This window comes from Peromyscus eremicus, chromosome 1 (genome assembly GCF_949786415.1).
Source record: "Peromyscus eremicus chromosome 1, PerEre_H2_v1, whole genome shotgun sequence".
Taxonomy (NCBI): domain Eukaryota; kingdom Metazoa; phylum Chordata; class Mammalia; order Rodentia; family Cricetidae; genus Peromyscus; species Peromyscus eremicus.
The window spans coordinates 13,348,567-13,372,712 of record NC_081416.1 but is presented as its reverse complement, the minus strand read 5'-3'; the positions used below and the strand labels follow the sequence as shown (position 1 = coordinate 13,372,712).

Here is a 24,146-nt window from a genome sequence, read left to right as displayed (position 1 = left end):
TAAAATACCACCACAGGGAGGGAGTGAGGTTCTCTCAGAGGAGATGCTGTTGATCAAAATCCCATAACCAGCTAATTCTTGGAAAAATCTTCTGGAGAAGGCAGAGGACCACAGGTCCCACTTGAAGCAGACAAAGATGACAAGGGAATGGTGAAGAAGAAACTAGGGACAGAGGGGAAAGGCCTTGGTAGTGAGCAATGAAAAGACTGCTAAGGGGCAGGAAACTGGACAGAAGGACAATTTAAGGTATCTACCACCTGAGGGAATAGTTCAGAGTAGAGAAAAATAAACACATTTGTATTATCCCTTTTAAAAATCTTTCACCTAGTATTTTGTGGAAAAAATTTCAGATATACAATAAAATGGTCAGAATTTTACAAGGAACTGGATGTAGTTCCTTCCTAAACTTATATCTACTGTGTGTACTGTGCAAATTATGTTTATTATGGAAATATCACGCGTCTATCTCTGCATTACTGTCTATACATCCATTAATCTTGATTTTTAAAAATTTATTTTAAAGTAAATTTGATTATATGCTTTGTTCTAAATCATTAACCTTGCAATTCATTGTCTGGTTCACAGTTTCTTGAAAGTTTTCTTCTTTGGGGAATATAAAATGTATCAACAATGGAATGTATGAATCTGCAGTGTGTATTTACAGTTTGAAAATGCATTCACTAGGGTAGCCTACCTGTGATGATGCCTTATCATTATCCTTCTCCAAGTTTCCTTTATGTTCTCAGTCAATCCTCATCCCAGAGTCCTCCTCATCACAGCTTAGATTTGCCTGCTACAGAATATCATAGGAATGTAATCACATAATACAAATTGGTCAGTTTCACCTCTTGTGGTTTTGACAGTCACACATCTATATTTTTATAGGTACCTCTGTATATGCATGTATTAATATTCCTTTTTATCTGTTGTATAAATATCCTGTGGCTAATTTTTATTTGCTCATTGGTGAATTTTTAGACTGTCTGCATTTTAAACTGTTGTGAAGAACTGCTATGAATGTCTTTAAGTGTACACATATATTTCCTTCTAACTAAATTCTGGAGGCCACAGTTGCAGATCATAAAATGTGAAATGGCAAATCACTTTGGAAAAAATTCTCACAGTTTCTAACAAACTAAACTTTCCCCCAAATGGTTGCAATGTTTTTATATTTCTACTAAAATAGCATGAGAGTTCCAGTTCACTTTGTATTTTCAACATTGTTTGGCATTATTATCTAAAAACAGCTTTTAACCATTATACTACTACATTTTGATATCTCATTTTGTTTCCAAAGATCTGGAAGGCCAATGGCTCCTAAGACAATACAGTGAACAGTACGTAAAACTGTTACCTCTAGCCATTTGTTAATCTCTTAGGTTAATCTCTGAGTGACTTCTCAGAGATAATCTAACTCCAAACTTTCATGTTTTAGCCATAAATCCTATATTTTATTTTTAACTGTCACATAATTAACTGCAGAAAATAAGTATAGTTGTTTCTGTACCAAATAATAAACACATGCCATTGTTTTGTAGACCACAGAAGAGATTTCTCTAGAAGTTCATAAACACTGTGCAGTTGGCTACTTTGAGATGCCAAGAGCCACAGTGTTAACCTTTTCTCTACACAGATAAAGAGGAGGCCCAGAACAGACATAGAATTGCCTAGGGTCATTCATTCAAATACTGATGGAATCAGAATTTCAAGTCACTGTTCCTGTCATTCAAGAGGCAGCAACAGTATGGTGTACATATTCTCTCATTTCATGGCCATGACCTTCCGTCTTTCCACAGAATGAATGACACTGCTATGCAGAGCCCCAGTTGACTTAAGCACACTTCTCAAAACAGGACATTAGGGCTGGAAAAAAATGGCTCAGAAGTTAAGATTATTTGCTGCTCTTTCAGAAGACTGGGATTTAATTCTCAGCACCCACATGGTGGCATTCAATGATTTGTAACTCCAGTTCTGGGGAATTTAATACCTTCTTTTTGCCTCTGCAGGTACTACACACATGTCTTACACAGTACATGCAGGCAAAATATACATACATACATACATACATATAGATTAAAAAATAAGCAAAATATTAAAGAAACAGAACTCTGAACATACATGGTATCATGGTGTGTATGACAGATTCATTTCTACCTTATCCTTTGTTCAACTCCAAAGGCACGTGAGTAATATTATAAAGCCATATGTATGATAAATAATGCCTACAGCTTAGAAGCTTTCTTTCATTGAGGGGAAATGGTATTTCTTTATATATTCCCTTCCTTTTTTATTCAATAAAAAGAGAAGAAAATATATCAGAAGCTTAGGGTAGGATCTCTGATTCTGTCCAACTACCACCATCCTGATCATAAAGGAGTGCTATAGAATTTGAAATAGAAGAAATCAAATTAGTTCTTCAGAAGCCCTGTCAAATGTGGTGAACATAAAAGGATTTCAGTCTTATAGAAAGAGCACTGTCTAAAAACTGCATCCTCGAGTCTTTGCATTTCTCTGTGTGCACATATCCAGCCAATTATGAGCACACTGTGAGGGTTGGTGTATACTTACCCCCTTAGAGAGCAGATCTGTGCATATTTCAACAAGCCACATTATCATTCTGTATCTTGTTGTCCCTATGTGTGGATATGAGAGGGAGTCTGCTCATTTGTGCTTGAGGCATGTCTTCGTTATGTGACTTAGCTCAGCTTCCAGCTGTTATCCCTCACCTTCCACAGCACAGGGATCATGAGAAGACATGGATAAGAAAACCACTGACTCTTCTATTTCAACATCTGCTTTCTCTTCTACAAGAACCTGCTTACATTCTCTCTCTCTTTTTGTCCTTGATAAGTCCATATCTTTTTCTAAGAAAGGAGGAAGCAAAAAGAAAACTAAATCACAACCTATTATATATTCATGTTTGTATATTCCCAAACTAATAAAAGTGAGAAAAATGCTTTGCAAGGGAAAACATATAATTTAACAAAAAAATCAATTGTAGGGCCATTGCATTTTTTGGTGTGTTTTCTATTGTAAGAATGACACTGTGCTTAAGTCAGGTGATACTGAAGTAACAGGTTACTTCTTTGAAAGTCCCTGTAGCTCAATGAAGTATGGTGCAGAACCCAAAGGACACTGGATAACGAGAGGAAGTGATTCCTTGTTCCAAAAGCCATCAGATACAGGCCTTAAAAGCTGATTTTATTTCACTCAGGAGGAAGAACAAGGTGCTATGACAACTCAAGAGTGTCACTTAGTGTTCAGGTTTAAATTTTTCAAATCTTAAATTGATTAATACCCTTGCTAGTTCCTGGAGAGATAACTACAGTTTGGGGAAGCCAAATAAAATTGTCGTTGTTTTTTTCCTTATTCTTTTTTAAGTAAAGAACCCGTGAGAGATGTCCTTCTATGAGTGTGCATGGCATTCTGAGATTTACAAGAAGGAAAGGAAATCTGGTACCCTATGGAAGTCTGAAGGGGTATTGCTATTCTGTTTCTTGCAGCCCCTCATCACCTTGGACAGCAGCATCTCTTTCACATTCCTTGCAGAAGGAACCAACACCATCACTGTGCAGGTAGCTGCTGGGAATGCTCTCATCCAAGACACGAAGGAGATTGCAGTACATGGTAAGCTCTGAACATGGTCATGTGATATTCTCTTCTGCTCAGGCAGTTCCCTTTTTCTATGCTAGTGCCGAACATAAACTGATTTAGAATTTGCCAGCTTATAGGGAGATCATTGAAGTCCACCAATATAGAGGAGTAAAATTAAAAAAATAAAAAATAAACAGCTCATAGGTAAGCATCTGTTGCTCCTTGTGGAGATAGGCATCTTGTGGTACATCTAGATCATAATATGTTTGGAATACTTATTAGACATAGGCATTTTTTATAGTTGAAGGAAAGGTAAAGTCGAAAGACCATAGAAGGAGCTAGATCTGATGATCTGTTAAGGTGTCTGCAATGTGTGTGCAGCACTTACTGTGTCAAATCGGAGAAGTGATCTACAAACTAAAGGAGTAGTGCTCCCCATCCTGTAGAACTGATATCTTGGATAATGAGATGACCTATACAGAGCAAATGTGGTTTTCATTTTTTGATTGTTGAAATTCCATCATCATCATCATCATCTGTGAAGGCTTTATAATAAGGCTAAAATCATTAGCTTATATAGCTATATATACATTATATATGTCATGAGAGTTGAAGCAAAACTGCCTAGGAGAATAAAATGGAGTACAAGGAGGAGTTAGAATGGGGGTCCTATAGAGGGATATGCACATCTATGAAAATGTCCTTATGAAGCTTAATACCACGCACTATAAAAGTACAGCAATAAAAGTGAATATAAGCTTAGATGAAGGCAGAGAAGATGGTACTCAGGGCTGCTTCTATGTTCTAGACCATGGAACATAGTTCTTAATTACTACATTTATTTTAAGTGAAATCAATGAGCCTATGCTTCGGTCCCTCCAGACCTCCCATAAGTTCCCAGACAGCCACTATCATTGTAGTTGTCTAGAAAGTTATACAAATGCATGTGAGCCTCTGAACAAGGCATATTTCTCCAGGCTTGCCCAAGTGAGTTATTTTCCTACTTCTATGCCCACTGACCACCAGAGGCCCTTATTAGGATCTGAAGTAAATATTTTTATTAGAGTGTAAATGTTGCACTGAAAAATGGTGCATATCAGAAATACTGATTTTCATGAATTAGCACTCAGTGGATAAACATGTGTACTCACCAACCAGGTCAAGAAATCAAGCATTACCGTACACTCCTAGAGACAAATTTTAACCTACTTTCCTCACTTGTGAGGCTTTTTACAGAATAATCAACAATTGAACTGAGAGACAGCTAAGTGCAAAGCTTCCATCCTAGCCACCCCTGACTGTTTTGCTTTGCTTTGGTTCTTAGATACACAGAAGGGAGTTCAGATCTCCTTCTGGGCTTCCCTGTTTGTGTCTTTCATTTCAGCCAATATTCTTTTCAGGAGTTAGCAACATGAGGAAGATCACAAATCTACTCTTGGTGGGCAAATTCACTTTTTCAAAAGCCAAAGAGAAACTGAAAACAAGGAAAGATAGCCGAGTCCTTGTGAAAGAGAACTGGTTCCTAATGTACATAGTGATGGGCCCTTTGCCTGTCAAACCCTCTCATCTCACTCTACCAGCTTCACTTGCACATTCTGTCTTCTTGCAGAATACTTCCAGTCACAGCTCTTATCATTCTCTCCAAATCTCGATTACCACAATCCTGATATTCCTGAGTGGAGGCAAGACATTGGCAATGTTATAAAACGAGCTCTGGTTAAGGTAAGTTGGCTATATCTCTGATTCTTCGGGGCAAAGAAAAAAAAACACAGATGGCAGGACAAGAATCGAAATTCTATTCTACAGACAGATAAGGATTATTTCTCCATATAGAGAAAGAAATAAAGAAAAGTTAGAACTGGGTAAGGAGGAGAAAAAAATGAGACATGAGAGAGGAAAGCCGGGAATGGAATAAAAGCTAGTCTAGTGTTTGAAGATGGAAATTGGTTCAGTGTTTGACCCAAGTATTTCTGAGACAGGGTCTTGAAATCCACAATGGAAAATGGATAACCATTTGATGAATCTCCACTAATTTTATGCATTTATATACCATTTGCCTATGATTAGGCCCTTCTTAAATAGATATTTAAGTTCACTAGGCTACCATTGGCCACACAGCTAAGAAGCAGAGCACGCCACCAGGGAAATACAGCTATAGATTTAAGACACAGTCATGTTTGCTTTGGTGAAAATAAGAGTTGTGTTAACAAGTCTCAAAGATACATACTAGAATGTAATGATGAGTAAAGGAGTCAATTTAAGTAGAGAAGTAAGTCTATGTGCAATGGTATAGTTCTGTGGTATAGAGGCATAGCCAGCATCTCCAAAACGCATGGAGAAGTGTGTGACTCCCCTGTCTTGGAGACTGCAAGGTTGGCCCAGACATGCAATTCAATAGATACTTCCAGAACTTTGTAATGGTTCTGGAGGGGATATTTGAACTGTATTTTAGAGAATACGTGTCAGTTAACAGGGAAGAGATTGGGCCTTTCAGACATAATGAACTGTACAAGCAAAGCCAATTCCTGCTAGAAGTGCTCAGTATTTTGCAGAAATGACAAAGAGTTTGGTGTAGTCAACCTCTACCTGAGAGGAGAACAAAGTGGGCAACAATGGCCTAGAGTGATTAAGTCATAGTGTGAAGAACCAAAAGAGCTAAGTTGTAGGCATCAGAGACTGTGAAGAGTGTGGTGTTTTCTTTAAGTAAGAAAATTCTGTCAATAGATATATATGCCAGGCACCTATTATGGTGGCAATGCAAAAGAAAGGCTGTTTGGGTAGGAAGGGCAGAGTGTGGGGATGATTTCAAACAAATACAGAGGTTGTGTAGACCAGGAACAATTAAATCATAAAGAGAAATGAGCCAAGGATTCATTAAGACAATGAATAATAAAAATACTAGGAACTTATTGGTGAGAGAGAAGGAGAACCTTTGTAATCCAAACAATAGATAGGAGGTGTTCTTGCTATTAACTACTTGAGGACTATGTAGGGGAAAATGTACTTGGAAAACAGTAATGGGTTTTGATCTTTTGGTGTGAGTTTGGAAGACATGAGAAATGACTACAAAAACATGACTAGCTGGTAATGTGGATCTGAAGGTCAAGCAGAAGTTGAGGATGGAGCAGCAATGTCAGAGCCAATGCTATGGAGATACTGAGTGTTGTTTGAGAGGAAAGTGGGGGCAGGGAATCAAGATTGCTAATATGTTTCAAAGCAGAGGGGAAAAAACACACAGGAAAAGATATGGAAAAGGAGCTGACAGAAAGGAAGGAGAAAAAGTAAGTGGGAAGGACAGAGGGGAATTCCTGTAGGCAGTGTTTCAAGGGAACTTCAGACTTTCTATAAAGGAATTATTCATAGAAGGAGATAAGAATAAGACAGCTTCTTTATTCTGTCTGGGCTACTGTAGAATGAGTGACTTATAAATGACAAAAACTTATCTCTTGAAATTCTATGTGCTAGAAAGTTGAAGACTAAGTCATTGATAAGAGCATGATCCATAAATGGCATTTTCTCATTTTGTGTTCACATGGTGGCAAGAGGGCAAAGTGGTTATCTACAACTAATTTAATAAGAGTACCGATCTCATTCACAAGTGCCCTACCCTCATGACCTAATCACCTTCTCCAAGCCCTTCCTCCCAGGACCATCATGTTGGTAATGAGGCTTCAAACATAAACTATAAGGGGGCTAAAGTGCTCAGACCATAGTGTACATCCTTACCATGTCATCCAGGATGGGATTGTGTTTTACATACTTGTAGTTAGTTATTAAACACTTAAAATATTTTGAAGAAACCATTTGGAGACTGCGTGTCCATTGGTACCTAGGCCTTAAATCTTCAAGAAGTCAGTTACTTATTCACATGTCCATCCCTTTAGACAGGATTAAGTGTATGTAGATGCACAGCTTCAAAGTCACTCTATGACCCCTGACTAACCCTTCCTGAGATCAAACAAGGAGGATCACACCAGCCAAGGCACTGACAGGGTCACCTCTTTGTTCTGTTGTGTAATCTTCAGCACTTTTCACTCTTTCTTGAGCTCTGATACTTGCTACCTCTGGCTGATGAGGTGAAGGTCTTCCTGTTCTGTGTACTAGAATTCTGCAACTTCCAGATATTTGGTGGTTATGCCTCCCGACAAGATACAGATACATCTGGCAAACCACCTTGGGACTTGGAGACAATGCCTTTGTGGTTGGTAGATTCTTTTTTAGACTTGATTGCTGTTTCTGCCTTTCTTCCTGGATCTCTTTGGCTAATAGCAACCCTGAGAGTTAGCTCCAATCATTAAGCCTAATCCTACATAGGAATCAGAGCTGAGAAAATAGGAAACAATCTACCCTTCTGCCTCTATTCAATTCAGCAAGCATTCGTTGGTTCATTGACTTTCTATCATGCCAAGAAACTTTGGAATAGTGAAGTATCCTCAGAGTTTTCCAGGAATGCCTGGGCAAGCACACAGTTAGAACCTGTCAGGAAAAGACTACAACTGACAGATACAATTGTAGGCAATGGTGGACATGATCAGTGTCCCTGACCTGTGCTGGCTATAGTGATTTGAATGTCCTGGAGGAGATCACTGTAGGTAGATGGTCACATGAGGGTCATTTGAATGAGGTGGTATTTCAGCTGAACCACATATCCTCTGTAATTTTCATATTGAGAGAACAGGCCTTTTCTGAATCAAAGACCATCAATACACATAGGAAATAATAATCTACAGGAAAATTCAGTTCACTCTCACTCATTTTTTTCAGTCAGAAGTTTGCCTCTTTGAAGTTTTTAGTCACAGAATTCAATAAAATCACACAATAGAAACATTCACTCATAATCCCATCTTAACATTTAGCATCTTAATCTTACATACATTTCATTTTATAAACTTTTAATCAAAGAATTGTATGGAAATAAGATGAGTATTCCACCATCCTAAGCATCCATGTGACTTCATAGTGCTCAACATCACCTTCAACCTAGAATAATATTCTTCCATGTGATTATACCAGTATTTTCTTAATTTTTTGAATGTTTAAGCTTCCTATTTATTTCTTATTCTACTTAATATTATGTTTCTTCCTATATATGATTTTTCAGACATTTTGAATCATTTCTTTAGGACTAAACATGTTACAGCTGTGGGCTGAAGAATATGAATATTTTATAGCCTGAAATAGATTCTTTCAGAAAGCAAACTGATTATGGGTGTCAATTCTTTTTCATGTTGCCAGCCCCCGTGAGTGGCTCTCCTTCCACTGCAGCCACACCAATAATACTATTTTAACGTAAAACATTCCTGCTTTAACTGGAGAAAACAAGGGCTCTTCTGCTGTTATTTTGAATTTACCACTTCCCCATGTTCCTTTATAACTGCTCGCTCCTCATTTTGAGCCACTGAGTTAGGTCTCTCAATGAAAACAAACAAATAAACAAAAAGTAAACAATACAAGAAGAACTTTTTAAAATGCTCCCAGCAAATACCATGTCAGAAATCATTTGGAACACTCTCTGAGTTTCAGTAAAAGTGAGAATGAGAGCAGAGAAGGCAGTGGTTTGTTCCCTGGCAGCTTGAAGTGGAGACAGAAGAGCAGTCTGGGTGTGTACGACCACCTGGGTCTGAAATACTATGTTTTTAAACTTCATACAGGCCTTATGGCCATGTATACTCTGCTCCTGGCTACTGATCTATGGAAGACTGGCACTTGAACCCTAACTCTTTGCTCTAAACATTTTGCAGGTGACCAGTGTCCCAGAAGACCAGATTCTTGTGGCTGTGTTTCCAGGTCTCCCCACTTCAGCAGAGCTTTTCATCCTTCCACCTAAGAACTTGACAGAAAGGAGGAAAGGTAATGAAGAGGATCTAGAACAAGTAAGTGAAAGAGTCTGCCTTGGGACACCTGTCACCACACCAGACTCTGAGATAATACACATTTGTCTCTCCTCAAAGAGCGAGAGCAGCTTACCTGTCAACCAGGGGCTCTTGCCCCAACATCCAGGACCTTGAACAATTATCAACCCCATATAGAATAAACAAGGACCTTGTGCATGTTCCCCACCCCACATTGGTTTCTACTAGAAGGAGAAAGGAAGAGTGAAGAGACAGATAAAATACAGAGACAGAGGCAGGGACAGAGTATGCAGTGTTTTCCTATCTGTTTATGGGAATGAGGTCTTGTCTTTAAACTGCCTAGACCCTAGAGATGCTGGTCACTTTAATATTTCTGGAGAAGAAACAAATTGCTTTTAGACACTTTTCTTTGGAGAGAGATGGATTGCCTCATTTTGCTTTGATGAAAGGAGCGGTATTTCCAAAGTGGGTTATGATCGACGGTCATTGTTGAACACATGGTTCATGTAATGGGCACACAGATCTGGAAACAAATGGGCACTAGTCTGCAGGTTCTCCCCATCACTTCCGCTTCCACTGGGATATTGCTGGCTGCATGCTGTGTCACCCTCTCCAATCGTCTCATGCTGCTAAGTCAGGAGAAGTGGAAATAAGAAGGAACAAACCTGCTGAAAGACTGTGTGATTTTAACACATTTGCTCCCATGTGGAGTAACCGTTGCACAGACTCCTTCTGCACCCTTCCAGTTCTCACCTGGCCTGGATGACACCCATCCACAGTGCTCAAAAAGAAAAATGGCTGTTGTCCTTTTCTCTGAAGGAATTCTTGGCATCACAGAGGTGCATGTTGAAGTCATTTGAAAATAAATCCATCTTCTTGGTGCGCATATCACTTTTCTAAGCCTTCATTATTCTGAAATAGCAAGTAGCAAGCATGAACTATATTTGGAAGCTACACTATCCATCCATTTAGATAAACAGGTAATTACAGTGATGGATAGCAGCTGTGATATTGAGGTGTGTACAGCCAGATAAGACTTGGGGACAACAGCCTAAGTGAGTCTCAGCTTTCATGTGGGAATTAGAGAGTGATTAAATCAATGTTATGTGTTCGGAGACTTGCTGTAGAAAAAGTAAAGAGGAAAAATTATCCCATAAAAGGAGGCAGCCTCTTTGATGTTTGCCTCCCATTGTCTGTGGAACAGACTATGCAGAGGATTTGGATGAGACTCTGCACGTGCTTTAATCCTTGCAGGTGCCACTATACCCAGTGTGTTACCTGATCAGATTAAAGAACTAATGATGAGTTGACATTCTTTCATTGAGCCCACAACAGGCCTCTGGTTATAAAGGCAGGGATAAAAGAGCTCTAAGCTAGAGGTTGAATGAAATACTATGTCTGTTAGAGCTCTCATTCCTGGGGAGCTCTGGAAAGCTGCTCTTTCTTATTTGATATACCTCTTTCTGTCTTTCCACTTCTGGGTTTCATGAAACTCTGCAGGATGTGAGCACCAAGTCGATAAAGATATCCACATCTCATGAATGAACTTGGTTATTTTTTTTTTTGTCAGTTGACTCATAAGGGAGCACTGTCACTTGCCATGTCTGTCCATGAACCCTCTCTCTTGTTTTACAGATTGTAGAGACACTATTTAATGCATTAAACCAAAACTTGGTACAGTTTGAGCTGAAGCCAGGGGTCCAGGTCATTGTATATGTCACACAGCTGACATTAGGTGAGTGCTTTCTGGGAGTCAGGGGATGTGAGGATGGATGAGCTATTATTTTGAGTAGAAAAGGGAAGGAATAATCTCTAAAACCTTTTCTATAGATAATGCAATACCTAAGCCTATATGTGTGATAAAGGCTGACAGTGTCTTGGGAGCTACTGCAGGAAGACTTTCTTACAAGTGGCTTTATCATTGAATCCTGCATAATATTTGGAGAAAATGTCCTATTTCTTTTACTTTGATTTTATATGTGAGGGGGTTGGGTTATATGGATGGTACTTGAGCTCTTCAAAAGTCTTTGATTCTCTGAGTCTTTATTAGAGGTCAGCTCAGGAAACTTTAAGATCCCATTCCATTTACAGTACGTGAGTCCATGTGGGAAGAGAGACCCGTTAGCTGTCTCCAGGTGCCTTACAAAAGGAATAGTAATGGCATGTCCCATTGGGCATTGGTGTGTAGATGCTGAGAGTGTGTTTGCTGGGTGGGTCTTTCTGAACTCAGAATTTATGGTAAAGAGCTTCTAAAGCTCACCACCTAGGGGACTTGTACCAGCAACGTCTGGTAGAGGGTTTAAGATCATATTTGTGGTTAACCTAAAGTTGCCAGTGTGCTGCCATATTGTTAAGAAGACTAAGGAGACAGAGAATTCAAACTCTTTACAACCTCAGCTAGTCACATGTACTCCATATATACCCTAACCAGCCAGTGTTCCCAGACACAATAAAGGAGCTTAAGTTTCCATGAAAGTTTAGAACAACTCTTCTCATTATAGAAGCAATCAGGTAGCCTACAGGCATCTGAAGACTGGGAATCAGGATGGAAACAGTCAGCCTCCATTCTCCACTGTCTCCACCCTCAGCACCAGTCTCATGGTGAGAGCATCTCTTCTTTCCTCCTAGCTCCACTGGTGGACTCCAGCGCTGGGCACAGCAGCTCTGCCATGCTTATGCTCTTGTCAGTGGTGTTTGTCGGCTTGGCTGTGTTTCTGATCTACAAGTTTAAAAGGTAAGTGCTATTGTCTGTCAATCAGATTGTGTTTCCAGGCAAGGTTCATTGCAGTTGACTCTTCTTATGACCGATGGTCCTCAACTCATATCTACAATGTGATCTTCAGTTTTCTTGTTGCTCTCTTTAGTGCTGGAGAAGAATCAGGAGTGACTGAGAATCAGGGAATGAATGTGTATGTGTATGTGAATCAGACCTATATTCATCTTGTAGGTTTGACGGATTAAGAAAATAAGGATTAGCTTTGAAATCTATTTATTCTCCTTAATAGATGTGTGAGAGGATTTTCAAATCTCACCCATATTTCTGAAGTAAGTTCTCATATATTACAGAAGTGTTTTCATATAGACCAACAGACATGCAGGGTAGTTAAAAAACCTTCATTTTCAATGAACACACACATACACTCATCTATATGTTTATGTATGTTTCTTTATCTCATATTGTCACTATCCAGTATCTCTCTTTTAACCTGCATGCTAGGTGATGAACATATAGCTCAATGTGTAAAGTATTTACCTAGAATACTCAAGGCCCTGGGTTTTATCCCAACTACCATATAAACCAGATATAATGGTATATGATTGTAATCCCAGCACTTGAAAGATGGAGCCAGGAGGATCAGAAGTTCAAGATCATCTTCAGCTACACAGTAAGTTTGAGGCCACCTGGGCTACATGAGACTATGATTCAATTTTTTAAAAAATAAAGACTAAAATGATATATATATATATATATATATATATATATATATATATATATGTATGTATGTATGTATATATTGCTCCCATTTCATTCTTTTTCTGTTTCTAAAAAAAAAAAAAACTGGCAAAAGAAAACCCCACATGTATTGAGAAATTATTTTTAAAGACCCCAGGAAGGGTGACATAACAGGATATTAACAAAAAGAATGAAGTCGAAGTGAACAGTTATGCACTAGTATTGGTGGAAGTGCTAAGGCAACTCTGTGTAGTTAAAAGGGAGGTTTATATTGTGGGGTAACTTAGAAGTAAAGTGATAGGTTACAGGGTCTGGGAAAGGTGTAGTACATTCCAGCAGTGTTCTCTGGAGAACTCTGCTAGGTCTACCTCCAGCGTCCAGGATCCAGGAACCAAGAGAGATGGCACATCTGGATCTCGGGTCTTAAGGGCCCCTCTCTTGGCCCTGCCTCATAGGCGTGACAGTTACTAGAAGCCTCCAGGTCAAAGCTGGAACAGCTACCCACTACACACTAGTATTAATTATGTAAACCTCCCAAGAGGTTTACTGGCTTGGAATATAAACTCTGAAGTCACATGGACTCAGTTACACTTCTGGCATTTATACTCTTGGACAACTGTATTTACATCTCCAAGCCTTCATTTTCTTATTTGTAAGATGTGGAAAACAATAATATCTTATGGTTTTGCTGTGTGAATTAAATATTAGCAGATGTAAGTTCCATATACTAAGCAGTCAAGAAAAATTGATAATACTGAGTATTATCAATAACAAAGAATCAGAGGCTGTGTGTTCCAGTGATGCATGTGGGCCATAAATTGACATGCAATAGGCTCTCAAAAATTATGATAAAGAGTCATACTTATTGGGAAGCCTGGGTAAAATGAAATAACATTATTAATTGTGTGAGTTTTTAAAGCATGCCTTGGTCTGGGAGTGTTTCTGGGATAATCTTTGTGGATTGTAGAGGAGGTGAGTGGTGGGTGGTTTTACTCTTCTCGCCCCACTTTTCTCTTCTCTAGTGGATATTTCACTTGATTAAAATTAAATTACAAATGTCTTTTTTGCTTAATATAAAACTCATTGTTAGCCACAAGGGTAAGAATCTCTCAACTCTTTCTTATGCTCACTGGAAGAACAGACTGGTATTACTTCTCTAGTAGACTTACAAATCTGAATGGGAATTCATGTGTTTTGGGGTCAAGGTGGGTCAATCCATCTGCTCCTGTTTGCTTCAAATAGAGGAAAAACCCTTTGGGTATAATTAAAGGGAAAATGTCTTAATAAGAAAAGATAACACCATTTCATGGATGTGCTTACATTATATACAAACAGAATATCAGTCATCCAAGTATTTGTTTGTGAGAATTTCTGGGTTGTAAGAAATGTAAAGCCTGGAAGGTGGGGGTGAATATCAACTGAGTAAAATTTATCCTGTCTTGTTCTAGCATTCCATTCCATGGCAGATGAGGATGGGAGCCAATAGAAATCCTGCAAGAAGCAATTTTGTTCATCACACATCTTCAAACTAATGCAAGATAGCTTGTAACTTAGAACTTTTCTCTTGATGTTAAAGGAGACTAAACTCCCTAGACAGTCAACTTCTTTACGTAGACAACTCTAACTTTCTAGACTTTCATACCTGAACCCACTTAGATAATGATATCTCAGAATCACTCTACTTTGTAGTTCTCAATTATCAGCCAGCACTTTCTTTGTCTGACAGTGGATTAGTGCCAGTCAAACTGGATAAACAGCATTAAGCCAAAAGTTAACCTTTATTTTCCTAGCCCACGTTCCTGTTCTGTGTTTTCCTCTCAATGCTCCAGGCCTTTGGTTGATACTTGGCTGAATTTTCTTTTATTTCCCTGGCCTTTTCTTTTCTTCCTGTCTTGTAGAATCCCAGTGGTGGCTGTGCAGGGCATGCCAGCTAGCAAACAAGTAAAGGTCAGACAGCCTCCTGGATCTCACACTCCTCTCTGCCTTGTTCATTACCATCCAATAGCATTTCTATAATAATGAGAATGCATCATAATCTGCACTGATATGGTAACTCGGCTTTTAATGTTGACTTTAATCAAAATACATGTAGTTACACCTGGCTACCTAACATTGGTGAATGGCTCAGACAAGGTAACGGGAACAGTTGTGCTTTTATTTCTAGACTATTTACTATGCCATATATACAAGCAAAATTTTCTCTTGATGTAACTACCAGCACAAACTAATTTAAATGTTCATTCATCCAACAAGTACATATTGAGTTCCTACTATGTTCTCTGCACTTAGAATCACCCAACAAGGTTAGTTAAGAAAAGCAGAGGGAAGCAAGATCCCCAAACATCCTTCAAGTAAATATCACCCCACCCCTTACATTGCATCTGCTTCATAGAAAGTGAGTGTTGTTTCCAGACGTCTGCCTTACAATATAATTAAAAATCCTTGTTAAGTGATTTTACTTTCCAAAAAATCCTCAACAAGACCTCTTTCTGTCACTGTGTTTTTCTGGTTATTCAAGAAAATGTTAGAGCCCTTACATTTCTTCCTACCTTTTTTTTTTTTTCCTCAATAGGTCTTTCATTATAGTTCAAAGTCTGCTTTCTCCATAGCTGGAGCAAATGAATATAAACTGTACCTGATTTTGTTTGGTTGCTTGCTTTTTAAGATTCTTGTGCTCCTCCATCTTATTCCTCTTATTTAAACCTGTATGGATATATGGATCAAGAAACATCCCTTGATCTCTTTATGGAAATACAGAGCTCAGACTTGACTGACATCTTCTAAAATTCTACAAGTGGATGTGCTAAGCAATGAAAAGCAACTTGACAGCTTTTTATAATGTTACAAATTGTGATGTCAAAGTCAGTCCCTTCCAGTCATCTATTGAAGATGAAAACATGTTTACTTACAGGGATTGAAATAAAGTGAACAGTCATTGTAAGGCCTAATGAGTACAAACACTTACAGGTGTCTTTAGCTAAGCAGGAAGGGTAGATGACAAATTGTATGATCAGGAATGGCTTTACTGCCCCCAGACCTAGTGAATATTAATATTACAGTTGAACTTAACATTCATAAGCAATTGTAGTTTTCTAATTAGAAGTAATTTAATTCATTAGACTATATCTGTTTTTACCTAAAAATAAAAGTAAGAGCCAATACAGTCTGTCTGTCTATCTGTCTGTCTGTCTGTCTATCTATATTTTTCTCTAGATTTTCTTTTTTGTCTTTATTCCAGACTTGCTTCAAACACATTGTATAGCTGAGGATGACCTTAAATTTATCCTTATGTACCTATCTCCTAAGTGCATGTACCCCATGGCCAGTTTGAGGGATGCTGGGGATTGAACCCATAGCTCAATGCATGCTATACAAGCACTTCTTTCAATTGAGTTGATACTACAACACCCAAATTTTCAATTCTGTACATTCATGGAGTATGTATGTTTTTGCCTCCCAGATCATGCATATTTAAGGTATCAGAAATTAGGTCACATTGGTGTGGACAAGTAGGAAAGGAAACACGAGGACACAGCCTTTTGGAAAGAAAACAAATACATGAAGGTTGAGCATAGAGGAAAGATAGAGACAAGTGTGTGTTTAAAACCTATTTTCAGAATTTTCTTTGAGAGGTAGCCTGGAAATCTTCATTAAATATTACCACTTTCAGCCTTCTTTGGGGTTGGAATAGAGTGCAGAAGATACAAGCATAAAAATTTTACTGACTGAAACTAGGACAAGAGAGAGATGAACCTTTAGGAATGTGTGGGACACTGGTGTGAAGTAGGCGTTAGAAGACATTTATTGGCCCCTGTCATTTTAGAATTTAGTTCAACATCCCCACCATCCAATGAGGTAAGAAAAATATCCTCTGGATATGATATGCCAACATAAAAGTGCAGCCTTTTTATTGAAAACAAGTCTAGCAAAATGCATAGAGCACGAGTTTTGGATATTATATTCATCCATTCAATAAACACCTAATAAATGCAACTGTGTGTTAACTGTATAGCTGTGGACATAGGTCACCTAGACCTTGCCCATATAAACCTTATAGTCTAATGAGAATGACAGAACAAGTCAATAAACATCAGCTACTATATCAACCAAAGCCCATACCTTACTAATTTTTGTAGACCCTGTTTTACAATTATACATTAAACCAGGAGAGATTAAGGATCAAAGGAGCCTTCAGAAGTAACATATGAGCCAAATTCTGAAAGATGGGGATGAAACATCACCATGAGAACCATAGATGTCTTATACAGATAGAGGGAACAGTTGATTCAATGTCAAGTCCCCATGGGGAAGAGTCTTTTGTATAGATTCTTACAATTCAAAGTTCAGATTGATAGGCACCCAGCAGCACTGATATCAGCCACTCCTGAGAACTTGGCAAAATGAAGATCCCAAATCCATCCAGTTTGGATCTATGAGTCACAAGTCACATTGTACTGAAGACCATGGTTGAAAGCTGTCCACATAAGTGTATGGGGAACACTAGATTTTAGGCATGGGGAGGAGCCTGCTGAGACTGGAAGAGAGTCAGACAGGATATCATGCCAGCAGGGGCAGGGAAGAAGTCAGTCTCAGTAAAATTTCAGTCTGAACTTTCTTCCAACCCCAACTTACAAGCCTCATGCCTAAAAAACTACTCCTTTTTTGTCTTTCAGGGAAGTTATTTAGCTTCTCTTAATCCTTTTAACATACTCTCAATCCTAAAATGAAGCTACTGTTATTCCCATTAAACAGAGAGAGAAACTATCAAAATATTTTATATGTTTGACCCAGGTGTGTTGCTCTAAAAAGTATAACAATGACTATGAGTCTGAACTGTTCATGAAATAAGGCAATAGGAATCAATTACATACATGTCAACCTAGTGAAAGATGGTAGTTGAGGCTCATAAGACTCAAAGTCCAGCTACTTTGCAAATGTAATAACAGATAAATATCTCCAGGCTTTACTGAGTAACTGATCAACACCATTGCCCCTTTAGAGGAAGTGGGTTCCTCTGTGGGTTCAATCTAATCTGGGCATCTTGATTTTTGGCTAGTCTTGCATCCTTGGATTCAGTGTCTCTGTGTGGCCAGGCATTTTTTCTGACACTGGCTGTTCCTGCTAATGACATTTCCTCTACCTACCCTCCAGCACTTCTTATTGCTTACTTCAGGCATGCCATTTTATCTCACTTTGATTTTGTTTCTACCTCATGTAGGAAAATCCCCTGGATCAACATCTATGCCCAAGTCCAACATGACAAGGAGCAGGAGATGATCGGGTCAGTGAGCCAAAGTGAAAACGCCCCAAAAATCACACTCAGTGATTTCACCGAGCCTGAGGAGCTGCTGGACAAAGAGCTAGACACACGGGTCATAGGTACGTGTGCCTGTGCTACCACACTCAGAGTCCTGTGTCCTCCAGATGTTCTGTCATTAGCTGGCATTGTATGTGCCACCAGGTAGTCCTGGACTGCAAAGATGGGAGAAGCACTGGTTACAGTGACATAATCTTGGTTGATAATTCATTTGCCATCTCTAGCCACATGAAATTGACAGACTATATACATTTTTCCATTAAAATTTAATAAAGATTGGAAATATGGGTATCCCAGTGGAGTATGAAGTCCATTACTATTGGACTTTTTTTTCCTTTTAAACCTATAAATCCAAAGACATAGAAGTCCTTAACAATACTTACATGAGTGCAGAATGAGGTATGGACTACCTTTTAGTTGGGCAATCTGCAAACCTTGTGAGTGCTCAGTATTACACATTCCTTAACTGTAAAATGGGAATAATAGTACCAAGATTCTGTCTATTTGTCATATATTGTCTGGAAATCTGTTCTGAAATTGTCCCCTTTGTTAAATGATGCTATGAATTAGTGTAGTGTCTGCTCCATAGTGTCTGCTACATGCTAGCTATTGATCTAATGAACACTATAGTGTAAGATGACTGTCAACTTATTGGTCCTACCTATATTCTATTATAGGAAGAGGATGAGAAGCTTGTGACCTGGTAGGAATATCCAGTTGCTGTACCTAGTTAAAATGTATTACAGTTTGTTCCAGGCAGTTTGGTATTTGGCAGTGAATGAAGCAAAGACTCAACAGCTTGTGGAACTTATTCTCTTTCCTCTCTGTGTCTTTTCTCTCATGCAGGAGGCATTGCTACCATTGCAAACAGCGAGAGCACAAAGGAGATCCCCAATTGTACTAGTGTTTAATCAAGAAGTCTTGTGGTCAACCACCTTCCTGACTTTTTATTTTTGATGACTACTATTACTATTATTATGGAAAAATTAAAATGTCTTTTTTACCTTTTGTTTACCAAGGGTCCCTTCATAAATAGCAGACAGATGCTGAGCTTTGGGAGGAAACAAAAGCATCCTTAGTTGATCACAATGGGATGAAGGAATACATGGTTATATCTGTGTTAAGGATGCATCTTCCCATAGGCTCTTTGCTTTACTCTCCTGTTGGTAGAGCAAAGACCTTCTTGTGTCCTTCTGTCTTTTTTTGAGTTGGGTTTCTGTTAATTTCTATCTCTCCTACCCCTGCCAACCTCCACACCACATACACACACACACACACACACACAACACATCCCATCCCCTGGTTCAATTGCAGGATGTAGGTTGAGTGGGGAGTGGACGTAGCTGCCAAAGGCACACACACCTTTCTGAAAGAGGCCCTGCCTCGTGCATGTCAATACCGAGGCTACAGATGGCGTATTGTATATAACTACAATGTAAATAGCTTTTTATTTCTTAAGAAATAATTTAATGTTTAGTAAAAAAGAAAACAGAAAAAAAAGAAAGATGTGTGCGTTGGCTTATGCACTCACCTTCAGAGCTGACCACCCCCCAGCCTGCTTGATGTGTTGGATTCTGGATGCTCTCCAGCTGTCTGTCACACTCAACTCTTGTGTCTCTGTCCACACCATAGCTGGTTTCTGCTTATGTATATAAAGGGGGCGGGGTGGGCTTCTTTGGGGCAATTGACAAAGGAAAGACTTCATTGGCATCTGAGAACATGGGGGTTGTTTTTCTTCCTAAGATAACATGGAAGAAGTCACAAGGCCTAGTAGTCTTCAAACTGAAAGCCAGTTGGGGAGATAAGATTTTTTGTCAAAAAGAGAACAAAAATGATGCTATTTATCAGCTTGAGAGAGCAGTACTCTTTAAAGAGGCCAAAACGTATCTAAGAGTCCTGGCGTTTCTGTTTTCTAATTGGATTCCATGAATATATGCATTGCTCATGGTGAGTTCCAAGCAGTTCAGAGCTCAAAACAGGCCTTGGGCACAATGTTAGGTCCAGTGAGCATCAACTGGCTGAGAAGAGTCAGAGGGGAGACTGGAGGTGCCGTTTGTGGAATCCCAAGTCTGTGCAAACAAACCCTGCAGGCCAATTAGAGGCCTAGCCTTTAATGATATTAGTCAGAAATGATTTTAGCAAAGCTGTGCTATTTGCTTGTCAGATGTTACACAACTTCCTTAAAGTCGGAGTCTGCCTCCAGTTCCCTTAAGGTAGTTCTCGCCTCTGGAGTGAATGGCTTTCAAAGCCCTTTTTCACTTTCCTAGCACCTCAGCCCCTCCACATGTTTAACATGCCAATTCTTTTCAGTAGGACCACTTCACACCATGCTGTAAGCATTGTTTTTGTTTCCAGGCTCTGTCTGAGCACACTCATTTTAAAGAATGATATACTGTATATATATATATGGAAGGAAAGGCCACATTTTGTACCTATTAACCTTCACAGGATGCTGTTCATGTTCCTCTTTGTGAGACACAGGGAGAATGTGATAAAGAAATCTAGCTGGATACAGCATATGTCAGAGTTAGAAATGTTTCTAAAGATCCTTTTCATTTCAAGGGTTAAATGGGGCATACAATTGCAATATGTGTACTAAACACTGGAATACAGTGCATGAGTCATATCTATATATATATACAGTATATGTACATATACTGTTTTTGGTTTTATTGTTCCATTTGAATATTTCTACTGTAAAAAAAGACAGTGGTTTTGAAATTGTTGAAAATAAATGTATTTTTGTACATCAAAGCTACATACTTGGCTAAGAACTCTCTCTTTTAGTGATTTTCTTTTTTACCTACTAGATCTATCAGACATTGCCGCAATACTGTTATGTGGCCACCTCCCGCACAGATATGGAAAGGTTTATTGTGACAAATATGTATCATTGGTTTATGTGTCTTTGAGTAGATTGTGGTTTGGTGATCTCAAAGGGCCTACTGGCTCTGTTAGACTTCTCTGGATGAGGGTTTTGGGCACTTTAAGTCTGCTCTGCAAGAGAATTGCAGAAGTCCACAGGAGACACTTGAAACATGGTGTGCCTGTTTGCCCTTTTTGTCAATCTATTTACCTTTGCTCACATTGCCACATCCAACATCAAGGCCTAAGGAAATAGACTCTTCCTCCTGTCTTGGTAGTCACTACTAGATTACACAGAGTAAGGTGTAGATAAATATTGCCAGTACAGAGAGGGAATAACAACTTAGAACAATAGTAATTAGCTAGACAGGTTTAGTTTCTATATCCCTAGTAGAACTCATCTTAAATAGTCTGCTTAAATCAATATCCATGTTTGTTATTCAAGTGTGAATGGCCAGGTCTTTGAGCACACAACTTGGTAACTGCAAAGACTTTGAATCCCATGTCAATTTCCAATGAGTAGTTGATCTGGAACAGCCACTTAGGTCTTGAAGATGTTATTTAGTTATTTTTCTGTTGCTGTGAAGAGACAACATGACCAAGGCAACTTATAAAAAAATAATTTAATTTGGAAGCTCACAGTTTCTGAGGGTTAGAGACCATGACCCTCAAGGCAAGGGAGCATGGCACTAGGCAGTCAGGCAGGCAGGTAGGCATGGTACTATAGCAGTAACTAAGAGCTGACTTCTGATCTCCAAGCATGAGGCAGACAGAGAGAGATTATATTCTGGTGCATAGACATGGAGAAGAGAAAGCTAACTGGGAATGGAGTTGACTTATGAAACCTTAAAACCTACACCAGTGACACATTTTCTCCAACCAGGCCCCACCTCTTTATCCTTCCCAAATAGTTCCACCAACTGCAGACCAAGCATTCAAATATATGAGCCTATGGAGTTCATTATTCAAACCACTACAGTTACAATTAGGGAGAAATAGGTCCACCCTTCGATCTACTCCTTCCTCCTGTTAGCTGTTTGGTTTGTAACACCAATTTCACATTTTCTTCTTTGGTCCTTGGATGGGTAGATGACTCTCTTCTTCACACTAGGTTATTAAGGGAATGTGAACTATGGCATGCATCAAGGAATGTAAGTGAGATGTTTATTGAATAAAATATCTGATAGATTTCTAAGTACCTAAGAAACCAGAAAGATTTGACCAATAATTTATTTCATGTTTTGAAAACTAATCAACCATTCTGGAATTGCATTTGAATATAAGGGATTAGGCAAATGTGGTTTTCTTTTTATTTGAATTTATTTAGAAAGTTGTATAATTCTTAATATCATTATTCTTGAGTCATACTCATCTTTGCATCTCTTTTTGCAGTCTGGGGAATTGAACCTAGAGCCTGACATGCCTACACCAGTGTTTTCTCACCAAACTACATGCTTAGCCCGACAAGTTGTGAGTTTATGTAGTTTCCTTCCTCAAATATCAAGAGTGTTCCTTAGGAATCTCCACAAGAAGCAGTGAGCTTTTCAGTCTATCATTTTTTAACTCAAAGTGGTTATATTTCTTTAATAGATTTTAAATTTAGAACTTCTCCAACAATATAAATTATCTGAAATCCCCATCATTGAAAAAGTGCTGCTTCCCACTGGACTGAGTTCTTCTGTTTATTTTATATATGGGTTAATGAGGTTGGTCCACCAGATTAACAATGAACCAAAGTGAAATACAAACAGTGGAACAGTTTGAATCAGTCCAGTCATTTGGTGCAAGCCCTGGCTAAGAATAGAGACTCTGTCATCACCACCAGCATGAGTCTGTCAGATTTCCTAGTAGTAGACTGAAGGAAAGGGAAAGAGCAGAGAATTATGGTTAGCTTTATCTGTTTCTGTGCAGGGCTCTCAATGGTGAAGAATCTCTTTGTATTAGAATTGCATTCTCTGAGACTGTTCTAGACCTGGCAGTTAAGCCCACAGAAGCACTGAGGTGCTGGAGCCCAGCTGTCAACTCCATCAGCAGACTCTCAAGATTCTTGTTGAAATTTGTGAATCACAGCTTTCTCTGCCACCAAAATAACTCAGAGACAAGGGATGGGTAGGAGTCACACCTTCTTGCTTCTGATACAAGCTCCTTAAACTACAGATGTAAGAACAGCTTCCAGATTTGCTCCTTTCCTCTTCAGCAAAAGCAGAAATATTGAGAGTCACCTAATTGTGTTACCATGGGTAACACTATTATAAATTAGTGTATCTGAATTATTCCTTACAAAGAGCTTTGAGGCACAGGTTAGATCACTGACCCTCAGCAGCTTATTATAAACTATAAATTACACACACACACACACACACACACACACACACACACCCCATTTCATGCACTGGTAACTAATGTGTAGATTCACAGGAATGTGAAAAGCACATTTCCAATTTCCCAAGTGTTGTAAGATTGTAGGTATGGGCATGTTAGAAGAACTCCTAGCACTTTAAGGGATAAACTGAGAATGAAAGAGGAGTGTGACTCTCATATTATTATACATACAATCACAACAGACCTAAGTCCATGTCTCTTACAGTAATGCGAAGTTAGAGCCCCCCCCCCCAATACCTCCTTGAAAATGTGAAACTGTATTTTCACTACTGCAGACTACTGAGTATCACCAGACAGCCTGGTTATATGCCAGTATGGCTTCCATATTACAATATTCAGAGGGATTAGAACATAACATCCTATGTGTGTTCATCATTTAATTGCTGCTAGCAACCCTCATTCTGTTGCCTTGCCAACCCAATTGTTTGGCAGCCTGTGGCCAGATGCTTTTGCTTCCCCCCATCATTAAACTGAAATAAGGCTGCTCAACAGACTGTCTGACCCAAGCCTCATATGATTTCTACTCACCTTTTAAAGAGGTTGGCCCTGTTCATAAGGAAGAAGGCCAGAGAGATAATACATACAATAGGAATGTCACATTCTGACACACACCAGATCCTGCCAAGTGTTCTTGTCTGTTTTCACAGCATTGCTGAAAGGGACCAAGGCAGCCCACCCATGA

The 24,146-nt window shown here is 38.9% G+C and overlaps 1 protein-coding gene across 1 annotated transcript in view; it reads left to right on the top strand.

Moving 5' to 3' along the window:
- The window catches only part of Sorcs3 (sortilin related VPS10 domain containing receptor 3), a 249,034-nt gene extending 229,799 nt beyond the window's left edge, over positions 1-19,235 (top strand). Inside the window, exons 17-23 of the mRNA XM_059253743.1 lie at positions 3,504-3,627; positions 5,204-5,316; positions 9,336-9,467; positions 11,082-11,181; positions 12,075-12,180; positions 18,119-18,279; positions 19,064-19,235. Of these exons, the coding sequence (XP_059109726.1) occupies positions 3,504-3,627; positions 5,204-5,316; positions 9,336-9,467; positions 11,082-11,181; positions 12,075-12,180; positions 18,119-18,279; positions 19,064-19,128 (801 nt within the window). The 3' untranslated portion in view covers positions 19,129-19,235. The remainder of the gene's footprint in view (positions 1-3,503; positions 3,628-5,203; positions 5,317-9,335; positions 9,468-11,081; positions 11,182-12,074; positions 12,181-18,118; positions 18,280-19,063) is intronic.
- The last annotated feature ends 4,911 nt before the right edge of the window (positions 19,236-24,146 follow it).